The sequence below is a fragment of the Pelophylax lessonae genome, assembly GCF_965119305.1.
Source record: "Pelophylax lessonae genome assembly, chromosome: 4".
Taxonomy (NCBI): Eukaryota; Metazoa; Chordata; class Amphibia; order Anura; family Ranidae; genus Pelophylax; species Pelophylax lessonae.
The window spans coordinates 290,282,116-290,301,932 of NC_138771.1; the positions used below are offsets into that span (position 1 = coordinate 290,282,116).

The following is a 19,817-nucleotide window of genomic DNA, read 5'->3' on the forward strand; positions in this document are numbered from 1 at the left end:
TGTGGTTGTGTACGTGTGATATACATACACTTTTTTTGGATCATATTTTCTATTCCGCTATTTAATCAAAAACCTTTGGGGATCAGTTAAATTGGGGGATAGTCTGTGTTGGTACATGTGAGAGAGATCCACCTTTCCAAGTTGTTGGGGTTCATCTCATACTTCTGAAGGTTTGAGGGTGCTGCCTGTTCCATACTCCCCCTACTCCTAGCCTTTTAGGGGTACAAACAATAGTAATTGGGGCCTAGTGTGGTTGTGTACGTGTGATATACATACACTTTTTTTGGATCATATTTTCTATTCCGCTATTTAATCAAAAACCTTTGGGGATCAGTTAAATTGGGGGATAGTCTGTGTTGGTACGTGTGAGAGAGATCCACCTTTCCAAGTTGTTGGGGTTCATCTCATACTTCTGAAGGTTTGAGGGTGCTGCCTGTTCCATACTCCCCCTACTCCTAGCCTTTTAGGGGTACAAACAATAGTAATTGGGGCCTAGTGTGGTTGTGTACGTGTGATATACATACACTTTTTTTGGATCATATTTTCTATTCCGCTATTTAATCAAAAACCTTTGGGGATCAGTTAAATTGGGGGATAGTCTGTGTTGGTACGTGTGAGAGAGATCCACCTTTCCAAGTTGTTGGGGTTCATCTCATACTTCTGAAGGTTTGAGGGTGCTGACTGTTCCATACTCCCCCTACTCCTCATCTAGCCTTTTAGGGGTACAAACAATAGTAATTGGGGCCCAGTGTGGTTGTGTACGTGTGATATACATACACTTTTTTTGGATCATATTTTCTATTCCGCTATTTAATCAAAAACCTTTGGGGATCAGTTAAATTGGGGGATAGTCTGTGTTGGTACGTGTGAGAGAGATCCACCTTTCCAAGTTGTTGGGGTTCATCTCATACTTCTGAAGGTTTGAGGGTGCTGCCTGTTCCATACCCCCCCTACTCCTCATCTAGCCTTTTAGGGGTACAAACAATAGTAATTGGGGCCTAGTGTGGTTGTGTACGTGTGATATACATACACTTTTTTTGGATCATATTTTCTATTCCGCTATTTAATCAAAAACCTTTGGGGATCAGTTAAATTGGGGGATAGTCTGTGTTGGTACGTGTGAGAGAGATCCACCTTTCCAAGTTGTTGGGGTTCATCTCATACTTCTGAAGGTTTGAGGGTGCTGCCTGTTCCATACCCCCCCTACTCCTCATCTAGCCTTTTAGGGGTACAAACAATAGTAATTGGGGCCTAGTGTGGTTGTGTACGTGTGATATACATACACTTTTTTTGGATCATATTTTCTATTCCGCTATTTAATCAAAAACCTTTGGGGATCAGTTAAATTGGGGGATAGTCTGTGTTGGTACGTGTGAGAGAGATCCACCTTTCCAAGTTGTTGGGGTTCATCTCATACTTCTGAAGGTTTGAGGGTGCTGCCTGTTCCATACTCCCCCTACTCCTAGCCTTTTAGGGGTACAAACAATAGTAATTGGGGCCTAGTGTGGTTGTGTACGTGTGATATACATACACTTTTTTTGGATCATATTTTCTATTCCGCTATTTAATCAAAAACCTTTGGGGATCAGTTAAATTGGGGGATAGTCTGTGTTGGTACGTGTGAGAGAGATCCACCTTTCCAAGTTGTTGGGGTTCATCTCATACTTCTGAAGGTTTGAGGGTGCTGCCTGTTCCATACTCCCCCTACTCCTCATCTAGCCTTTTAGGGGTACAAACAATAGTAATTGGGGCCCAGTGTGGTTGTGTACGTGTGATATACATACACTTTTTTTGGATCATATTTTCTATTCCGCTATTTAATCAAAAACCTTTGGGGATCAGTTAAATTGGGGGATAGTCTGTGTTGGTACGTGTGAGAGAGATCCACCTTTCCAAGTTGTTGGGGTTCATCTCATACTTCTGAAGGTTTGAGGGTGCTGCCTGTTCCATACTCCCCCTACTCCTAGCCTTTTAGGGGTACAAACAATAGTAATTGGGGCCTAGTGTGGTTGTGTACGTGTGATATACATACACTTTTTTTGGATCATATTTTCTATTCCGCTATTTAATCAAAAACCTTTGGGGATCAGTTAAATTGGGGGATAGTCTGTGTTGGTACGTGTGAGAGAGATCCACCTTTCCAAGTTGTTGGGGTTCATCTCATACTTCTGAAGGTTTGAGGGTGCTGCCTGTTCCATACTCCCCCTACTCCTAGCCTTTTAGGGGTACAAACAATAGTAATTGGGGCCTAGTGTGGTTGTGTACGTGTGATATACATACACTTTTTTTGGATCATATTTTCTATTCCGCTATTTAATCAAAAACCTTTGGGGATCAGTTAAATTGGGGGATAGTCTGTGTTGGTACGTGTGAGAGAGATCCACCTTTCCAAGTTGTTGGGGTTCATCTCATACTTCTGAAGGTTTGAGGGTGCTGCCTGTTCCATTCTCCCCCTACTCCTCATCTAGCCTTTTAGGGGTACAAACAATAGTAATTGGGGCCCAGTGTGGTTGTGTACGTGTGATATACATACACTTTTTTTGGATCATATTTTCTATTCCGCTATTTAATCAAAAACCTTTGGGGATCAGTTAAATTGGGGGATAGTCTGTGTTGGTACGTGTGAGAGAGATCCACCTTTCCAAGTTGTTGGGGTTCATCTCATACTTCTGAAGGTTTGAGGGTGCTGCCTGTTCCATACTCCCCCTACTCCTAGCCTTTTAGGGGTACAAACAATAGTAATTGGGGCCTAGTGTGGTTGTGTACGTGTGATATACATACACTTTTTTTGGATCATATTTTCTATTCCGCTATTTAATCAAAAACCTTTGGGGATCAGTTAAATTGGGGGATAGTCTGTGTTGGTACGTGTGAGAGAGATCCACCTTTCCAAGTTGTTGGGGTTCATCTCATACTTCTGAAGGTTTGAGGGTGCTGCCTGTTCCATACTCCCCCTACTCCTCATCTAGCCTTTTAGGGGTACAAACAATAGTAATTGGGGCCCAGTGTGGTTGTGTACGTGTGATATACATACACTTTTTTTGGATCATATTTTCTATTCCGCTATTTAATTTAACTGGGCCTCCATGCGAGACCTGTGTGCCTTGTTGCGCTGTTTTGAGTACTCCACCAACATGGCCAGTGGCAATGACGCCGTTCTCAGCTTAACTATCCCACTTCTATGCCTCCTTGAAAAAACAATTCGGGCGATGATGGAAGAGGATGTGGCACAGGATGAGGAGGAGGAGGAGGATGAAGAGGTAACATTTCCAAGGCTTTCAGGGCAGTCATTCGCAAGGGGCTCCGAGGGTGGGTTCCTGCACACGCAAACGCCAGGGACGCAATTGTCCAGCAGGGGCACAGTTCTGGAGGATGAGGAGGATGAGGAGGAGGAGGAGCTGGAGGAGGAGATGGAACCATGTTCACAGCAGGGTGGCACCCAGGCCAGCTCATGGCCATCACTGGTGCGTGGCTGGGGGGATACAGAGGACACGGACGATACACCTCCCACAGAGGACAGCCTTTCGTTGCCTCTGGGCAGCCTGGCACACATGAGCGATTACATGCTGCAGTGTCTCCACAACGACCGCCGAGTTGCCCACATTCTAACTTGTGCTGATTACTGGGTGGCCACGCTGCTGGATCCCCGTTACAAGGACAACGTACCGTCCTTAATTCACTCACTGGAGCGCGATCGCAAGATGCGCGAGTACAAGCGCACGCTGGTAGACGCCATGCTGCTGGCATTCCCATCTGACAGCGGGGCCACAGTGGAAGCACAAGGCAGAGGAGGAGGAGGAGGAGGTCGCCAACGCAACCAGGGCACCGCCAGCACCTCAGAAGGCAGGGTTAGCATGGCCGAAATGTGGAAAAGCTTTGTCAGCACGCCACAACAAACAGCAGCACCAGCAGCTCAGATGGAACGTCTTAGCAGGAGGCAGCATTTTACCAACATGGTGGAGCAGTATGTGTGCACACGCCTACATGTAGTGAATGACGGGTCTGCCCCCTTCAACTTCTGGGTCTCCAAATTGGGCACATGGCCTGAGCTTGCCCTTTACGCCTTGGAGGTGCTGGCGTGCCCTGCAGCCAGTGTATTATCTGAACGGGTATTTAGCACGGCTGGGGGCGTTATAACAGACAAGCGCAGCCGCCTGTCCAGAGACAATGTGGACAAGCTCACGTTCATTAAAATGAACCAGGCATGGATCCCACGGGACTTTTCCGTACCTTATGCAGAATAGCAATGGATACCGACCTTACCCACCCATTGTTCCATTTTTGCTCTTTCTCACTCTTTTGGGGTGTACCCTCATTTAAAATTTTTGAAAAGAAGCAGTGTTGGCTACCTCGTCCTCCTCCTCAGGGCCAGATTAATGTAGGGGCTATTGGAGCTGCAGCTCCAGGCCCCTACCTTTTATATAGGCCCCGGGTTGGCCATATTCACTGTTACCGCTCTTCTGTCACTTGTAAACACAGAAGTCTGGCTTCTATGCTCGCTTCCCCAGGCAGCACCCTCAGAACCTCCCCACACAGCGTGAAGGCCGGACAAGGAGGGACAGTTGGCGATGCATGGATGTGTTTATGGGCTTCAGAGACAGCATCCCATGTTGAATTAGGCATGCATGGCTGCACCCTTCCTCCTCTGGGTGCATGGCAAGGCACGGCCCTTAAGGCCCTTCAAAATCCTCAGCACCAAGCCCATGATGCTGTTAATCCGGCCCTGGTCCTCCTCCACCGCCGCTTCCACCTACACCGCCCATAGGTGTGCGCAGCCTATTGCATTAAGGTGTGCACCCCAAAGTTGAAATACACATGCATGTGTTTGCCAGCAGGGAGAGTAATGTATCGGGGCCATGTACCTGTAGGCAAGGAGAAATAGAGCAGAGCAGGTCCCAGGGAGATCTTTCCCATCTCCTCACTGGCAATGCTATGTGCCCTAGGTGATTAGGGTGTGCCCAGGCACACCCAGCACACCCTGTGCGCACGCCTATGTCACCGCCACATCCACCACCACCTCAACCTCCCTCCTACTCCATATGGGCCTCGTCCTTCAGAGATGAAGAAGAACATTGTTTTATTTTTCTGTTTTTTTTTGTTGTTTTAAGTTATTTCCCTATCCACATTTGTTTGCAGAGCACTTGCCATGCTCTTAATTACGTTTTGCTGCCATTTGCAGCACTCTAGCCCTTTCCTTTGGTGTTTTAGAGCCATTTTAGTGCCTTAAAGTTCGGGTCCCCATTGACTTCAATGGGGTTCGGTGTCCGGGAAAAGTTCGGTAAAAGTCCGGGACACGGACCCGGACTTTTTTTTAAAGTTCGGCCGAACCCGTCGAACACGGACATCTAGGTGTCCGCTCAACCCTAATTATAATTACAGTATAGTAGCATCACAAGATAGTCAAGATATGTACAAGGCTGCTTTTCTTCTGGGTTCAAGGACTTAAAGTGAAACTTCAAGTTTTGCTCGTCCTCCTCCTCTACTTTTGGAACATCATTTTTTTTATTATGGGGGAGGGGGGTTCATGTACCTAGCTTTGACAGGTACCCCTTTCCCACTTTCGGTGGAATCGCCTAGGCAATTTCACTTTAAGTTCGCCCCCATCCCTTCCTTCCCACAATCTTGTAGGACACGTCACAGGTTCCAAGAGGCTGCGGGTCCATTCATAATGCACAGTGCTGCTAGCACATGCGCAATGGGGAGCAGGCAGTGAAGCTTCAAGGAGTCACAGCTGAATTCCCACACTCAGCATGGAGGCGTTAGGGACCTGAAGACTGGTAAAGAACCTGTATCAACAACAGGACCAAAATGGATCCCATCAAGAAGATACCAATGGATGGACTCAAAATTTGTGAATGACACCATCTGGAGAGAACTTGTTGTCTGCACAGACCAATACTCAAAGTCTGGAACAGCACTAACTCAAATGAAAGTAATTGTAAAATTCTACTTTGGACTTAGAAATATGTTGTAATTGTACATTGGTATGACAGGTCTCATTGTGGCATATTTAAGGTGTAAGTCCAACCCAAACTTCTTTTTAATTGTAAGTGTAAGAGTTCTGGAACCCTGGACAGGTAAGTGTCTCGTTATTAAAATTTAGCAGCTACAGTATTTGCATCAGCTGTTTTTAATTTTTTTTAAATGGACTAGAGAATCGCTTTGAATACACAAAGATTTTAGCTATACAAACTTAGCATCCAACTCTCTCATTTGGAGGGACTGTCCCTCATTTGAGACCAAATCTCTCCTCTGTACACTCTTAGTTGTCCCTCTTTTTGGTCTGATGTGTTTGTCTCTATAGAAAAGGTACTAATTTATTATCAAAAGTTTTTTTTATCTAACTTTTATCTCAACGTTTTATCATATTACTGCATTTGTTATTTTGAAAAGTCAAAATAAAGGCAAATAGAGGTGTATGGTTTAGTCAATCATTTTTAACATATTAGATTTTTGTGGTCCATGTAACCGAAGCAGGGATATGTTCTTTAGCTACATACTGTGTGCTAAAAGGTTTCTTTTCTTCTCTGTTTGGAATTTCAGAAAGTTGGGAGGTATAAGGTGCGTATATGTAATTTTAGTTAATGTTTTTAGTAAACTAATTTTTTTCCTTATTTTGTCCTTCATCTTCCATCAATAAACTTGGCCACACATGAAGAAATGTGTTCATACATTCATCTGATAGACACAACTACTATGCAGCAAATATCAAGTAATCCCTCCAATAATCTTTGCCCAGGTAGGTGTAATAAATCCCCCCCCCCCCTTTCTCTATACAAATAATTTTCATTTTCAGAGAGGAGCATCTTATTTTAACTCTCAAAAGTATTTTCATATTTATGTGATTGTGATAAACCTGAAGTAAATAATGTTATCACTGCATATTAACATTAAAATATGTGCTACTATTATATAGTTTATAACTATGTACATACAGTATAGATGGCAGTCATTACATAAGCAGCCTGTCCTTCCTGCTTAGTAGTGCTACACAGAAACTGGAGCCAATTTACTAGGGGCCGATTAATTTCACACTATACTATACTGCACTTTTCTGTCTTTTAGGCCACAATGTAGTGTGCTGCAATAGGTGTGCACTGTGAAAGTGCACTGGGTGCCATGAATGAATGGCACCACAGTGCACCAAGCACGCAACACAATTTACACCCCATGCCTAGGTGTATGAGGTGTTCTGCAACTACAACGGAATTTACAAATCTGTAAATTAAAGAGACCCTGTCATCAACTTAAAAAATGCAAGGAAAAACACAGAAAAGTTAAGTACTTTAAATGTAAAGTAGCAGCGTTTTTCCTTCCCATGCTAATTGTTTTGCTTTCATTGTGCTTTTGAACTTGCAGGAAAATGTGACTACTACAAGAAGAGTCAATTCCCTAGTGCAGTGATGGTGAACCTTGGCACCCCAGATGTTTTGGAACAACATTTCCCATGATGCTCAACTACACTGCAGAGTGCATGAGCATCATGGGAAATATAGTTCCAAAACATCTGGGGTACCAAAGTTCGCCATCACTGCCCTAGTGTATCCCCCTCCCTCGTTGCATGTCATACCCCTCTCCTCTTCTGGGAATCTCTAATTATTCTCTGTACTGGCCCAGCTCCTCCATTCATCTCATTTCTTCCCTACATAACCTTTTATGTAGTTACTGGGAAGCAGTGAATAGTATCACTATTGAAAACCATTTAGGTGACAGCTCAATGTCTGCTGGGGCTGCTGACATCACATCAAAGATAATAGTGGGCAAGGCAGTCTAAAGGATGTTTTGGCTATCTACACAAAGAAGGCTTTCATGGACAAATAACACAGCATACAATATGTTAAATGCACATGCAATCTTATGGGGAGATTTTTATTGAAATGAATGATCTGGTGACAGGGTCTCTTTAAAGCCAACTATGAAAACATTGACTAGCAGGGAATTATAATGTAAAAAAATTACATCAAAAATGTATTTAGCAGAGCAAGATTATTGTTGGGACTGTTGTAGAATTTCTAAAGTTAGTTTCAAACATCCCAAATTAAGGGCAGTCTGGTATGCGACAACGTATATGGGGAAAGGGAAAGGGTTTCTGCAAACAGCCAGAAAATTTGGAAAAAGCAGAAACTATGGAAGATATGGAAGGTTAAATATGGAGCTCAACATCCAAACACTAAACAAATTTGATGAGCTACATAAGTAAGTCTGAGCTTTCCTATATTATATACCCCTTTATATTATTAAATATTTACCAATTACCCTTGGGGGTGTTAGTTTTATATAAAGCCAATGCACTATAAAGCTGGCTTTAGACATAAGATTTGTGTTAGATAATTCCACTATTAATCCTCTGAGCAACTGTTTTCCTACAATTGCATCATTCAAAAATTGGATATTTATTTACATCTGATGCCGGCCTTGTCACATGATCAAGTGGAACTTGATCAACATATGCCGCTTAAGCAGTACCTTTACTTTAAACCAAAATGTTCTCAAAACCTGAAATGGCCAAACCATTGGTTGCAAATGAGAATAAAAGCTGATAGAAAGCTTCTAAAATTGTCAAGTCATTGACCAGCTTAATGTTCTTTAAAAAAAAAAGGCATTTAAAGTGTCACTTTTCATTCACCTAATACTGTTGCAATATTTTTTCAACATATATCTGTCAAGCCAACAATGTTTGTATACACATAAAGTCCATCTCTCCGAAGGATGGCGAGCTCATTTAGTAGCTGTAGCCATGTCATAGTAGTATTGTCATGTCAGAGAGGTCAGCTGCACCTGTTTGACTCCACGCACGCTGGTCTTGTAACATTTTGACCTACTTGACTGTAATAGTGACACTTGAAGAGCCATTAGTCAAATGTTCCCCTGCTGAAGCCCTGTATGCTCCAGTAGGTGATACGCTAATCCCTTACAGTCACACCTGCTGTGGCAACTGTAATAACTGATTGTCTATGCAGCTTGCCTGGGAGCTATAGGGTGTGATTTTTTCTAATACAGGAGGTCATCAGTGTGACAAAATGGTGTAACCTTTGTGGGTGGCAATGCCATATGCTGTAAAACATTTTTAGGAAGCAATAACAAAAAAAGAGCAATCAAATGTTATTGACAACTTTACAGAATTTGCTATTACAAGGAGTTTTTTTTAGCTACTTGAAAAACGTGAGCTGCACATTACCTGTGTCACCATTTGCATTGTCGTAGAATGTCACAGAGGGCATAGTTTGGACTGTGGAAAAAATGTCAGCTGATCCTTCATACGTTCCAGTCGTAGCTTCCTTTGCATGGCCAAAAAATAACGATTTGGTATATTCATTTACTGCAGTTGAAATCTCATAATCGGTGTTAGTGATGTACTGCAGATACATAAGGAGTGTCATGTTAGTCTAAAGTAACATACAGTAATGTTCAAAAACATTTAAATAAAATGCTTTATAGCTTATGTTACATTTAAATGTTATTCATTTCTGTATTCCTCTCTCACAATATTAGTATGGCTTCAGTGCCCACATAATAATGCAAGTACAGGTGCACTAAGACTAATGCTGGGTTTACACTGTACTTTTTATGCTAGTAACATTTATACTGAAAGTAAATATCATTTGACATCTGGATTTAATCCTGCACCACTAAAGAGTTTCAATGTCACTGTCTGGCAAAGTCTAATTTAAAGACAATGAAACAGCATATTGCAGTGTGATGTTCCATGCCTTCAGATTATAACCTTACCATCTGCATTACAATTAAATATGAGGGTTGTAATTACCAGGTCTTTAATTACCCATAGCAAAGGTTACAAAATAAAATGCTAGGGTGGACTACAACACTGGGCTATCAAAAATCTTTCAGATGTGTATTTCAAGCAATGGAAAATAGTAGATTATGCAAGTAGTGCCTTATATTTATCATATTTCTAATATTTATCAGCACATAATAGCAAGTCCTATTCACTAACCTAGTTTAGGGCTCTTTCGCACGGGCGATCCGATCAGATCCGCCTGTCAGTTTTTTAGGCAGATCTGATCGGATCCTCCATGCAGCTCTATGGGGCAGCGGATTTCAGTGGAGACACCTCCGCTGACACCCGCTGCCATCCGTATCCGATCCTGTCCTGACTACAGATATGATACAGGAGATGGTCAGAGACTGAGGACATGATACAAGAGATGGTCAGAGACTGCAGACATGATAAAAGAGATGATCAGAGACTGCGGACATGATACAGTAGATGGTCCGACACTGCAGACGTGATACAAGAGATGGTCAGAGACTGCAGACATGATACAAGAGATGGTCAGAGACTGCAGACATGATACAGGAGATAGTCAGAGTCTGCAGACATCATACAGGAGATGGTAAGAGACTGAGGACATGATACAAGAGATAGTCAGAGACTGCAGACACGATACAGGAGATGGCCAGAGACTGAGAACATGATACAAGAGATGGTCAGAGACTGAGGACATGATATAAGAGATGGTCAGAGACTACGGACGTGATACAAGAGATGGTCAGAGACTACGGATATGATACAGGACATAGTCAGAGGCTGCGGACATGAAACAGGAGATGGTCAGAGACTAAAAACATGATACAAGAGATGGTCAGAGACTGAGGACATGATACAAGAGATGGTCAGAGACTGAGGACATGACACAAGAGATGGTCAGAGACTGCAGACATGATACAAGAGATGGCCAGAGACTACGGATATGATACAGGAGATAGTCAGAGACTGAGGACATTATACAGGAGATGGTCAGAGACTGCAGACATGATACAAGAGATGGTCAGAGACTGCAGACATGACACAAGAGATGGTCAGAGACTGCAGACATGATATAGGAGATAGTCAGAGACTACATATATGATACAGGAGATGGTCAGAGACTGAGGACATGATACAAGAGATGGTCAGAGACTGCAGACATGATAAAAGAGATGATCAGAGACTGCGGACATGATACAGTAGATGGTCCGACACTGCAGACGTGATACAAGAGATGGTCAGAGACTGCAGACATGATACAAGAGATGTTCAAAGACTGCAGACATGATACAGGAGATGGTCAGACTGTGTACATGACACAAGAGATGGTCAGAGACTGCAGACATGATACAGGAGATAGTCAGAGTCTGCAGACATGATACAGGAGATGGTAAGAGACTGAGGACATGATACAAGAGATGGTCAGAGACTACAGACATGATACAAGAGATGGTCAGAGACTGCAGACATGATATAAGAGATGGTCAGAGACTGAGGACGTGATACAGGAGATAGTCAGAGACTGCAGTCATGACACAAGAGATGGTCAGAGACTGCAGACATGATATTATTTGCTTGTCACATGTGGGAACACATTAGGGTTGATTTATTAAACACAAATAGACTGTGCACTTTGCAAATTGCAGTTGCTCCAGAGCTTAGTAAATGAGTTAAAGCTTCACTTTGCAAAAAAATACCCAATCACGAGCAAGGAAAACCAAAAAAACAGCATTTTTGTTGCAAATAATTGGATGATAGAAGTCAGCAGAATTTACTAAGCTCTGGAGCAAGTGCTCTTGCAGAGTGCAACTGCACTATACAAAGTGTACAGTCTATTTGCCTTTAGTAAATCAACCCCATAGAGTTCATGCAGCATTTTCCAGGTGTATAATCTGATGTCACTACACTCACACCATAGTGATTGCGTTGAGGTCTTTTGCTGTCTTTGGCTGTCAGCTTTGTGGTGAATAATTTTTAAACTTTTTATTTTGTTCCTTTATTGTACACATATCATTTTTTTGAGAAATACAAGTATTTAATTTGGTAGTAGATTTTAATACATACAGTACTGTGCAAATGTTAATAGTTAATAGTTTATTTTTATCAATTAGCAAAATGAAAAGTAAATGAACAGAAGAGAAAACCAAATCAAATCAATATTTGTTGTGACTTCCCCTTCAAAACAGCACAGATTCTTCTAGGTACACTTGCACGCTTTTTTTTTTTTTTTGAAGGAACTCGGCAGGTAGGTTGTTTCAAACTTCTTGGAGAACTAATATAACACAAACTCATACATGCATTAGACTTTAGGACACCGCTGTCATTTATTTTGTTTTATCTTGGAAAACTAACCACAGATCTTCTGTGGATGTAGGCTGCCTCAAATCCTTCTGTCTCTTCATGTAATCCCAGACAGACTCCATGATGATGAAATCAGGGCTCTGTGGGGGCCAAATCATCACTTCCGGGACTCCTTGTTCCTCTTTGCGTTTTAGATAGTTCTTAATGACTTAATTGGCTGTATGTTTGGGGTCATTGCCCTGCTGCCGAATAATTTTGTGGAATATCACATGCCTCCCAGATGGTATTGCATGATGGATAAGCAGGGCTTTTTTTCAGTGGGAACGCGGGGGAACGCACTACATATATGTAATGGCAAGGGTTGCTGGGATGTGATGGAGGATCTATTGATGCCAGCTGCTGGGGGATTTATTGGTGCTTGAAGGGGTTGGGAGGGTCTGTTGTTGCTGGTGGGAATCTATTGTTGCTGGGAGATTCACTGTTGAGTTGTTTCTGGCTGCTGAAGGGTCTATTGATGTTGGCTGCTAGGAGATATGTATATTTTTGGTAGAGAGGGTCTATTGTTGGTGAAGTGGATCTATTGTTTTGATGGGGGCATCTGTCTTTGCTAGGAGATCTATTGTTGGTGATGGGGTCTGTGATTGCTGTAGGTATCTATTTTACTGCTTTTCTTGATATAATTAATCTTTAATTCCATACAAATTACTTGGCACCAAAAAAAAAAAATTATACTTGGTTTTCTCTAAAAGGGTCTGTACTGGGAGGTGGCTAGGGGGTGGTACCAAGGGGCGTGCTCAAAGGTGTGTAGGGGGCAGAGATAAGGGGTGATCGGAAGGGGGGGGGAGTACCTGCACCTATTCTCTGAGAAAAAAAAGCCCTGTGGATAAGTATCTGCCTGTATTTCTCAGCATTTGGGGACACCATTAATCCTGACCTAATCTCTGACTCCATTTGCAGAAATGCAGCCCCGAACTTGCAAGGAACCTCCACCATGCTTTACTGTTGCCTGCAGACACCCATTATTGTACCACTCTCCAGACCCTCAGCAAACAAACTGCCTCCTGTTACAGCCAAATATTTTAAATTTTGACTCAGAAGTCCAGAGCACCTGCTGTCATTTTTCTGCCCCTTGGTCCCAATGTTTTTATGCATAGCTTAGCCTTGTTTCCATGTTGGAAGTATGACTTTTTGGCCGCAATCCTTCCATGAAGTCCACTTTTGGCAAGACTTCTCTGGACAGTGGATGGGTGTACCCGGATCTCACTGTTTCCTCCAGTTCTGTGCTGATGGCACTGGTGGACATATTCCGATTGTTGAAAGGGAAGTAAACATGATGTGTCTTTCATCTTCTGCATTAGGTTTCCTTGGCCAATCACTGCATCTACGGTCCTCAACGTTGCCTGTTTCTATCTGCCTCTTCGAAAGAGCTTGGACAAGATCTTGAAATCCCAGTCTGCTTTGAAATATTTACCTAGGAGAGACCTTGCTGATGCAGTAAAACTACCTTGTGTCTTGTTGCTGTGCTCAGCCTTGCCAAGGTGTATGACCTGTGACATGGAACTGTCTTCCACAACCTCACCTTACTAGCACAGTTTGGCTGTTGCTTATTCAAGTTTAAGCCTCCTACACAGCTATTTCGGTTTCCGTTAATGACTGTGTTTCAGTCTACACACCTGACTCTAATCTTACAGAATGTCTGACTTAAGTGTACAAAGTTTGCAAGTGTTATTCTAGCCATACACCAGTCGAAAAATATTTTGAACGCATTTTCGAAAAACAAACACGTCGTGAGAGCAAACAATATTGCGATCATGTAATGACTGAATTTTGATTGATAAATTGTTAAATGGACATAAATGAATTGGTTTCTCTTTTATTTTTTGCTTTTCAATTAACCGCTTGCCGACCGCCGCAAGTAGATTTACTGCGGCGGTCAGCCCCTGCCAGGCAGAGTGACGTTAATTAACGTCACTAGCCTGGGAGGGTCTGGGGAGCGAGCGCGCGCCCGCAGAGGCGCGCTCCCGCGCGGTCACGGACCCCCCCCCGCGCGTGTGACCAGCGGACCCGATGTCCGCCGGTCACTCGGCGATCGTCGGGGGAGAGGGAGAAAGGCAGGCAGCTTGTGTAAACAAGCCACCTGTCATTCTCCTCGCTGTAAAGACACTGATCACACGGATCTACTATGTAGATCCGTTGATCAGTGTCCTTACAGCTCAAGCCACAGCCAATCACAGTAGAAAGCACGCCCCTAGGGACACACACAGCCCTTCCCTCCCAAATAAAGTTAACCCCTTCACTACCAGTGTATTTTTACAGTAACAGTGCATATGTATAGCACTGATTACTGTAGAAATGTCACTGGTAACCCCAAAAGTGTCAAAAATGTCAGTCAAGGGTTCGATCTGTCCGCCACAATGTCGCAGTACCGCAAAAAAAAATCGCAGATCGCCGCCATTACGCGTTAAAAAAAAAAACAACAAAAATGACAAAAATCTTTCCCTTTGTTAGTAAACGCGATAACTTTTGCGCAAACCAATAAAAATACGCTTTTTGCTTTTTTTTTTACCAAACATAGGTAGGATAAAACAAATTGGCCGAAAATGTTAAAAAATTTTGATTTTTACATTTTTTTTGGGGAATTTCATATAAAAAAATGTGAAAAATATTGCTATTTTTGCAAAATTGTCGCTCTTTTTTTGTTTATAGCGCGTGATCAAAAAATCGCACAGGTGATCAAATACCACCAAAAGAAAGCTCTGTTTGTGGGAAAAAAAGGACGCCAAATTCGTTTAGGTACAGCGTCGCACGACCGCGCAATTGTCCGTTAAAGTCACGCAGTGCCGAATAGCAAAATACCCCCTGGTCTTTTAGCAGGAAAATCCTCCGGGGCTTAAGTGGTTAATTGTCCGTTCGACCAAAGTTTTTTCTGTTGGCTCAAAAACATCATAACCAATTTTAAATTTGTGCCCAATAAAGCGGTAGTAAACCACTGGGTGATTTTTTTTTGTATCTCTGATCTGAAAGGTAATGTCATAATGTGCTAGTAAGCACTGCATAATAGCACATTATGTGAAACTTACCTGAAATCAAAGCCTTCCAGCGATGCGCTGTCACCGCTGGAGGTCCCTTCCATCTTCACCCTGTTTTCCTTCAGGGTCCGCAGATTCTGGCTGTGTGACTGGCCGGAGCTGAGATTATGTCACTCCCAGGCATGCGCAGGGGAGCTGATGTTTATGGCACAGGATGACATGGGCCGGTGATGTCATTGGCTGCTTATACAGTAAATAATGTTAGGTCCATATATATTTGGACACAGGCACAACTTTTATACTTTTAACTCTGTATGCCACCAGAATAAAATTAAAATGTAAAAATCCAAATTAATTTTAAGTGCAGACTTTCAGCTTTAATTCAAGGGGTTGAACATAAATATCAAGTACAAAATACAAACTACAAACTACAAATTTTAGGAACTGCAACCATTTTTATACACAGTCCCCCCATTTTCAGCGGCTCAAATGTATTTGGACAAATTAATGTATTCATAAATAAAATGTTCATTTTTAATATTTTGTTGAGAATCCTTTACTGGCGATGACTGGGGGGGAGGGGCAGCAGCGCTATCCCACGGTACATAGTCTACAATGTAACTCAGGCAGACTTGATGGAAAACCTTGAAAGGTTTATTTATAAAAATTATATATAGTGATGATTAAAACATAATAGAATGTATTCCAAACCAGATCTGTGGCGTTGCTGGGGGTCACAGGATGACCGAGCCGCTGGGTGAGCCGGAACTGTGTAGATGATCACAGCAGGGAACCAGGCATAAGGGAGAAGGATTTTATGTGCCAAAAGCAGACCGGGCCAGCCGGTAAGGCGGCGTGGCTTCCTCCCACAAATAAATAAACTTTTCAAGGTTTTCCATCAAGCCTGCCTGAGTTACATTGTAGACTATGTACCGTGGGATAGCGCTGCTGCCCCTCCCCCCCATTTTATAAATAAACTTTTCAAGGTTTTCCATCAAGCCTGCCTGAGTTACATTGTAGACTATGTACCATGGGATAGCGCTGCTGCCCCTCCCCCCCATTTTATAAATAAACTTTTCAAGGTTTTCCATCAAGCCTGCCTGAGATACATTGTAGACTATGTACCGTGGGATAGCGCTGCTGCCCCTCCCCCCCCCCATTCACTGACTTATGCTGAATCAGCATTAATTAGCAGCAGCACCACACGGTAATTTGACTTTATTCATTCCTGAGAGTGAGAGATATCACAGTTAGCGCTGGAAGTCCCTTTGTTGTTTGACTTACTGGCGATGACTGCCTGAAGTCTGGAACCCATGGGCATTACCAAAGACTGGATTTCCTCATTTCTGATGCTTTGCCAGGCTCTAACCACAGCTGTTTTCAGTTGTTCTTTGTTTGTGGGTCTTTCTGCCTTTAGTTTTGCCTTCAGCAAGTGAAATGCATGCTCAATTGGGTTGAGATCAGGTGGTTGACTCGACCATTGCAGAATATTCCACTTATTTTTCTTCAAAAGCTCCTGGGTTATTTTTGCAGTGTGTTGTGGAACATTGTCCATCTGTACTGTGAAGCACCGTCCAATCAACTTTGCTGCATTTGGCTGAATCTGGGCTGACAGTATATCTCTAAACACTGCAGAATTTATCTGGCTGCTTCTGTCTTCTGTCACATCATCAAAAAACACCAATGACCCAGTGCCACTGAAAGCCATGCATGTCCATGACATTACACTGCCTCCACCATATTTTACAGATGACTTTGTGTGCTTTGGATCATAAACTGCACCAAGCCTTCTCAACACTTTTTTCTTCCCATCATTCTGATACAGATTCATTTTAGTTTCATCCATCCAAAGAATGCTTTTCCAGAACTGGCCTGGCTTTTTTAGATGTTTTTTTGGCAAAGACTAATCTGGCATTTCTATCCTCCAGGCTTATGAATGGTTTGCACCTTGTGGTGAACTTTCTGTATTTGCTCTCGTGAAGTCTTCTCTTGATTATAGACTTTGACAATGATAGCCCACCTCCTGAAGAGATTTCTTCTTTTGTCCAAATGTTGCAAACCATTCTTTACCATAGAGAGGATCCTGCGACTTATTGTCTTCCGTGGACGCCCAGGCCTTTTTATGTTGCTGAGCTCACCAGTGCATTCTTCTTTCCTCAGAATGTACTAAACTGTTGATTTGGCCACTCCTAATGTTGCTGCTATCTCTCTGATTTGTTTAGTTTTTGAAGCCTTACAATGGCCTGTTTCACTTGCATGGACAGATCCTTTGAACACATGATGTAGGTTCATAGCAAATATTATAAAATTAGAATCAGCTCCAGACTAGGGATGGGTGAACAGTTCAGGCTGAGCATGAGCTTGGGCCAAACATTTGCCTGTTTGGCCGTTTGCCGAACACCCGAATTTGCAGGGTGTTCGTTAGGTGTTCGCCCCTACAAACACCCTGCAATGCTGCACCTTAATTGGGCAAAGTTTTGCTCAATCAGGGCGGAGTAAAAGCTGGTTGTTAAGAAGCGGGACTGGGAAGCTGGCCGCCGTGTCCTTAACTGCTTCAATACAGTGCACTTTCACCCCCTTCCTGCCCAGGCCAATTTTCAGCTTTCAGCGCTCTCACATTTTGAATGACAATTGCGCGATCAAGCTACACTGTACCCACATGAAATTTGTATCATTTTTTTCACACAAATATAGCTTTCATTTGGTGGTATTTAATCACCGCTGGGTTTTTTATTTCTTACAAAAAAAAAAAAAAAATGACAGAATTTTTTTTTTAAAAAAAGCTTTTCTTCTTTTCTGTGAGTAAATTTGGAAAATAAATAATTTTTCTCCTTCACTGATGTGTGCTGATGAGGCAGCACTGATGGGCACTTATAGACTGCACTGATGGGCACTGATGAGGTGGCACTTATGGGCACTGATGGGGTGGCACTTATGGGCACTGATGAGGTGGCACTAATGAGGAGGTACTAATATGCCGCACTGATGGGCACTGATAGGTGGCACTGATAGATGGCACTGATGAGCACTGATAGGCAGCACTGGTGAGCACTGATAGGTGGCACTGATGGGCACTGAGAGGCGGCACTAATGGGCACTGACGGGCAGCACTGGTGGGCACGGATGGGTGGCACTGATGAGCACTGATGGATGGCACTGATGGACACTGATGGGCAGCACCATCAGTGCCCACAATAAGTGCCCAGAGTTCTGCCAGTCAGTGTTCATCAGTGCCTAGATGAGCAGGCACTGACGGGCACTGACTGGCAGCACTATGGGCACTGATTGTGGGCACTGATGGTGGGCACTGTGGGCATTGATGGTGGGCACTGATTGGCACTCTATTGCAATTTTCTGTAATCAGGGCACTGATGATCAGTGCCCTGATTACATGTCCTTGTTTCCCCTGTGAGGAGGACTCGCTGATTGGCTCTCCTCGCCTCACACTGTCAGAGTAGGGCCGAATAACAGCACTTCCTCATTTATATGTGACCGGCTGTGATTGGACACAGCCAATCACATGGGTAAAGAATCATGTCATTGACTCTTTACCGAGATCGGGATCGCACCGTGTCCTAGCAACACGGCGCGGCCACGATCACCGTTCTGCGCGCCCCCGCGGTCGTGCGAGAGAGGCTGTTCTGGTGCGCCTTCATATGACGGCTTCCCAGAACAATAGGTGCACCGCTTCACCGTCATTTGAAGGCGGATGGGTAGGAAGTGGTTAACAACCGATGAGTCATCAGCTGTCAATTAGTTTCTCCACTGACAGCTAAAAAAAAGTCTTGGTTAATAAAAAAAATAGATATAAATCTATTCAAATATAGTGCCTGGAGGGTCCCCTTAATGTGCCCACAAAGTGGTGCATCTGTAGCAAGTATATGGCTCGCGGTTACAATTGCCAGCTCTCAGCTATTAAAAAATAAAAAAAAAAAATGGCGTAGGGTCCCCCCAAAATCCATACCAGACCCTTATCTGGGCACGCAGCCTGGCAGGTCAGGAAAGGGGAGGGGATGAGCGATCGCCCCCCTCTGAACCATACCAGGTCACATACCCTCAACATGGGGGGGTCCCCATGTTGATGAGGACAAGGACCTCTTCCCGGTGAAGGTGTAGGTGGGGGGGGTTATCAGAATCTGGAAGCTCCCTTATACAAGGAGTGCCCCAGATCCAGGTTCCCCCCTATGTGAATGGGTTTCGGGTACATCGTACCCCTACCTATTCACCAAAAAAGTGTACAAAAAATAAACACACAAGACAGTTTTATACACACAAAACAAGTCCTATAAGCATATGCAAGTAATTGGCCCTAAAAGGGGTATGGGGGTCTGGGTACTGCCAGGGGGAACATATATCAATGCAATTTTTTTTTTAACAATTTTTTTTTCAGGAGCAGTGATTTTAATTATGCTTAAAGTGCAACAATAAAAATGAAAAATTCCTTTAAATATAGTGACCGGGGGTCCCCTTAGTCTGCCTGTAAAGTGGTGCATCTGAAACATATATAGAACATCCTGCAGCAAAACTACAATTTCTAAAGAAACAAAATCGAGTCAAATCCCATTTAAATTGACTCGCGGTTACAATTGTCAGTCCCCGGCTATTGAAAAAATACATACCAGACCCTTATCCGGGCATAAAGCCGGGCAGGTCAGGAATAGGGGATGAGCAAGCACCTTCCGAACCATACCAGAACACGTGCCCTCAACATGTGGGGG

At 43.3% G+C, this 19,817-nt stretch overlaps 1 protein-coding gene across 3 annotated transcripts in view; it reads right to left on the reverse strand.

Moving 5' to 3' along the window:
- PTPRQ (protein tyrosine phosphatase receptor type Q) overlaps nucleotides 1-19,817 on the reverse strand; it is a 451,882-nt gene that overhangs the window by 228,954 nt on the left and 203,111 nt on the right. For all 3 annotated transcript variants that reach the window (XM_082257134.1, XM_082257133.1, XM_082257132.1), the window contains exon 28: nucleotides 9,179-9,356. In XM_082257134.1, the coding sequence (XP_082113260.1) occupies nucleotides 9,179-9,356 (178 nt within the window). The remainder of the gene's footprint in view (nucleotides 1-9,178; nucleotides 9,357-19,817) is intronic.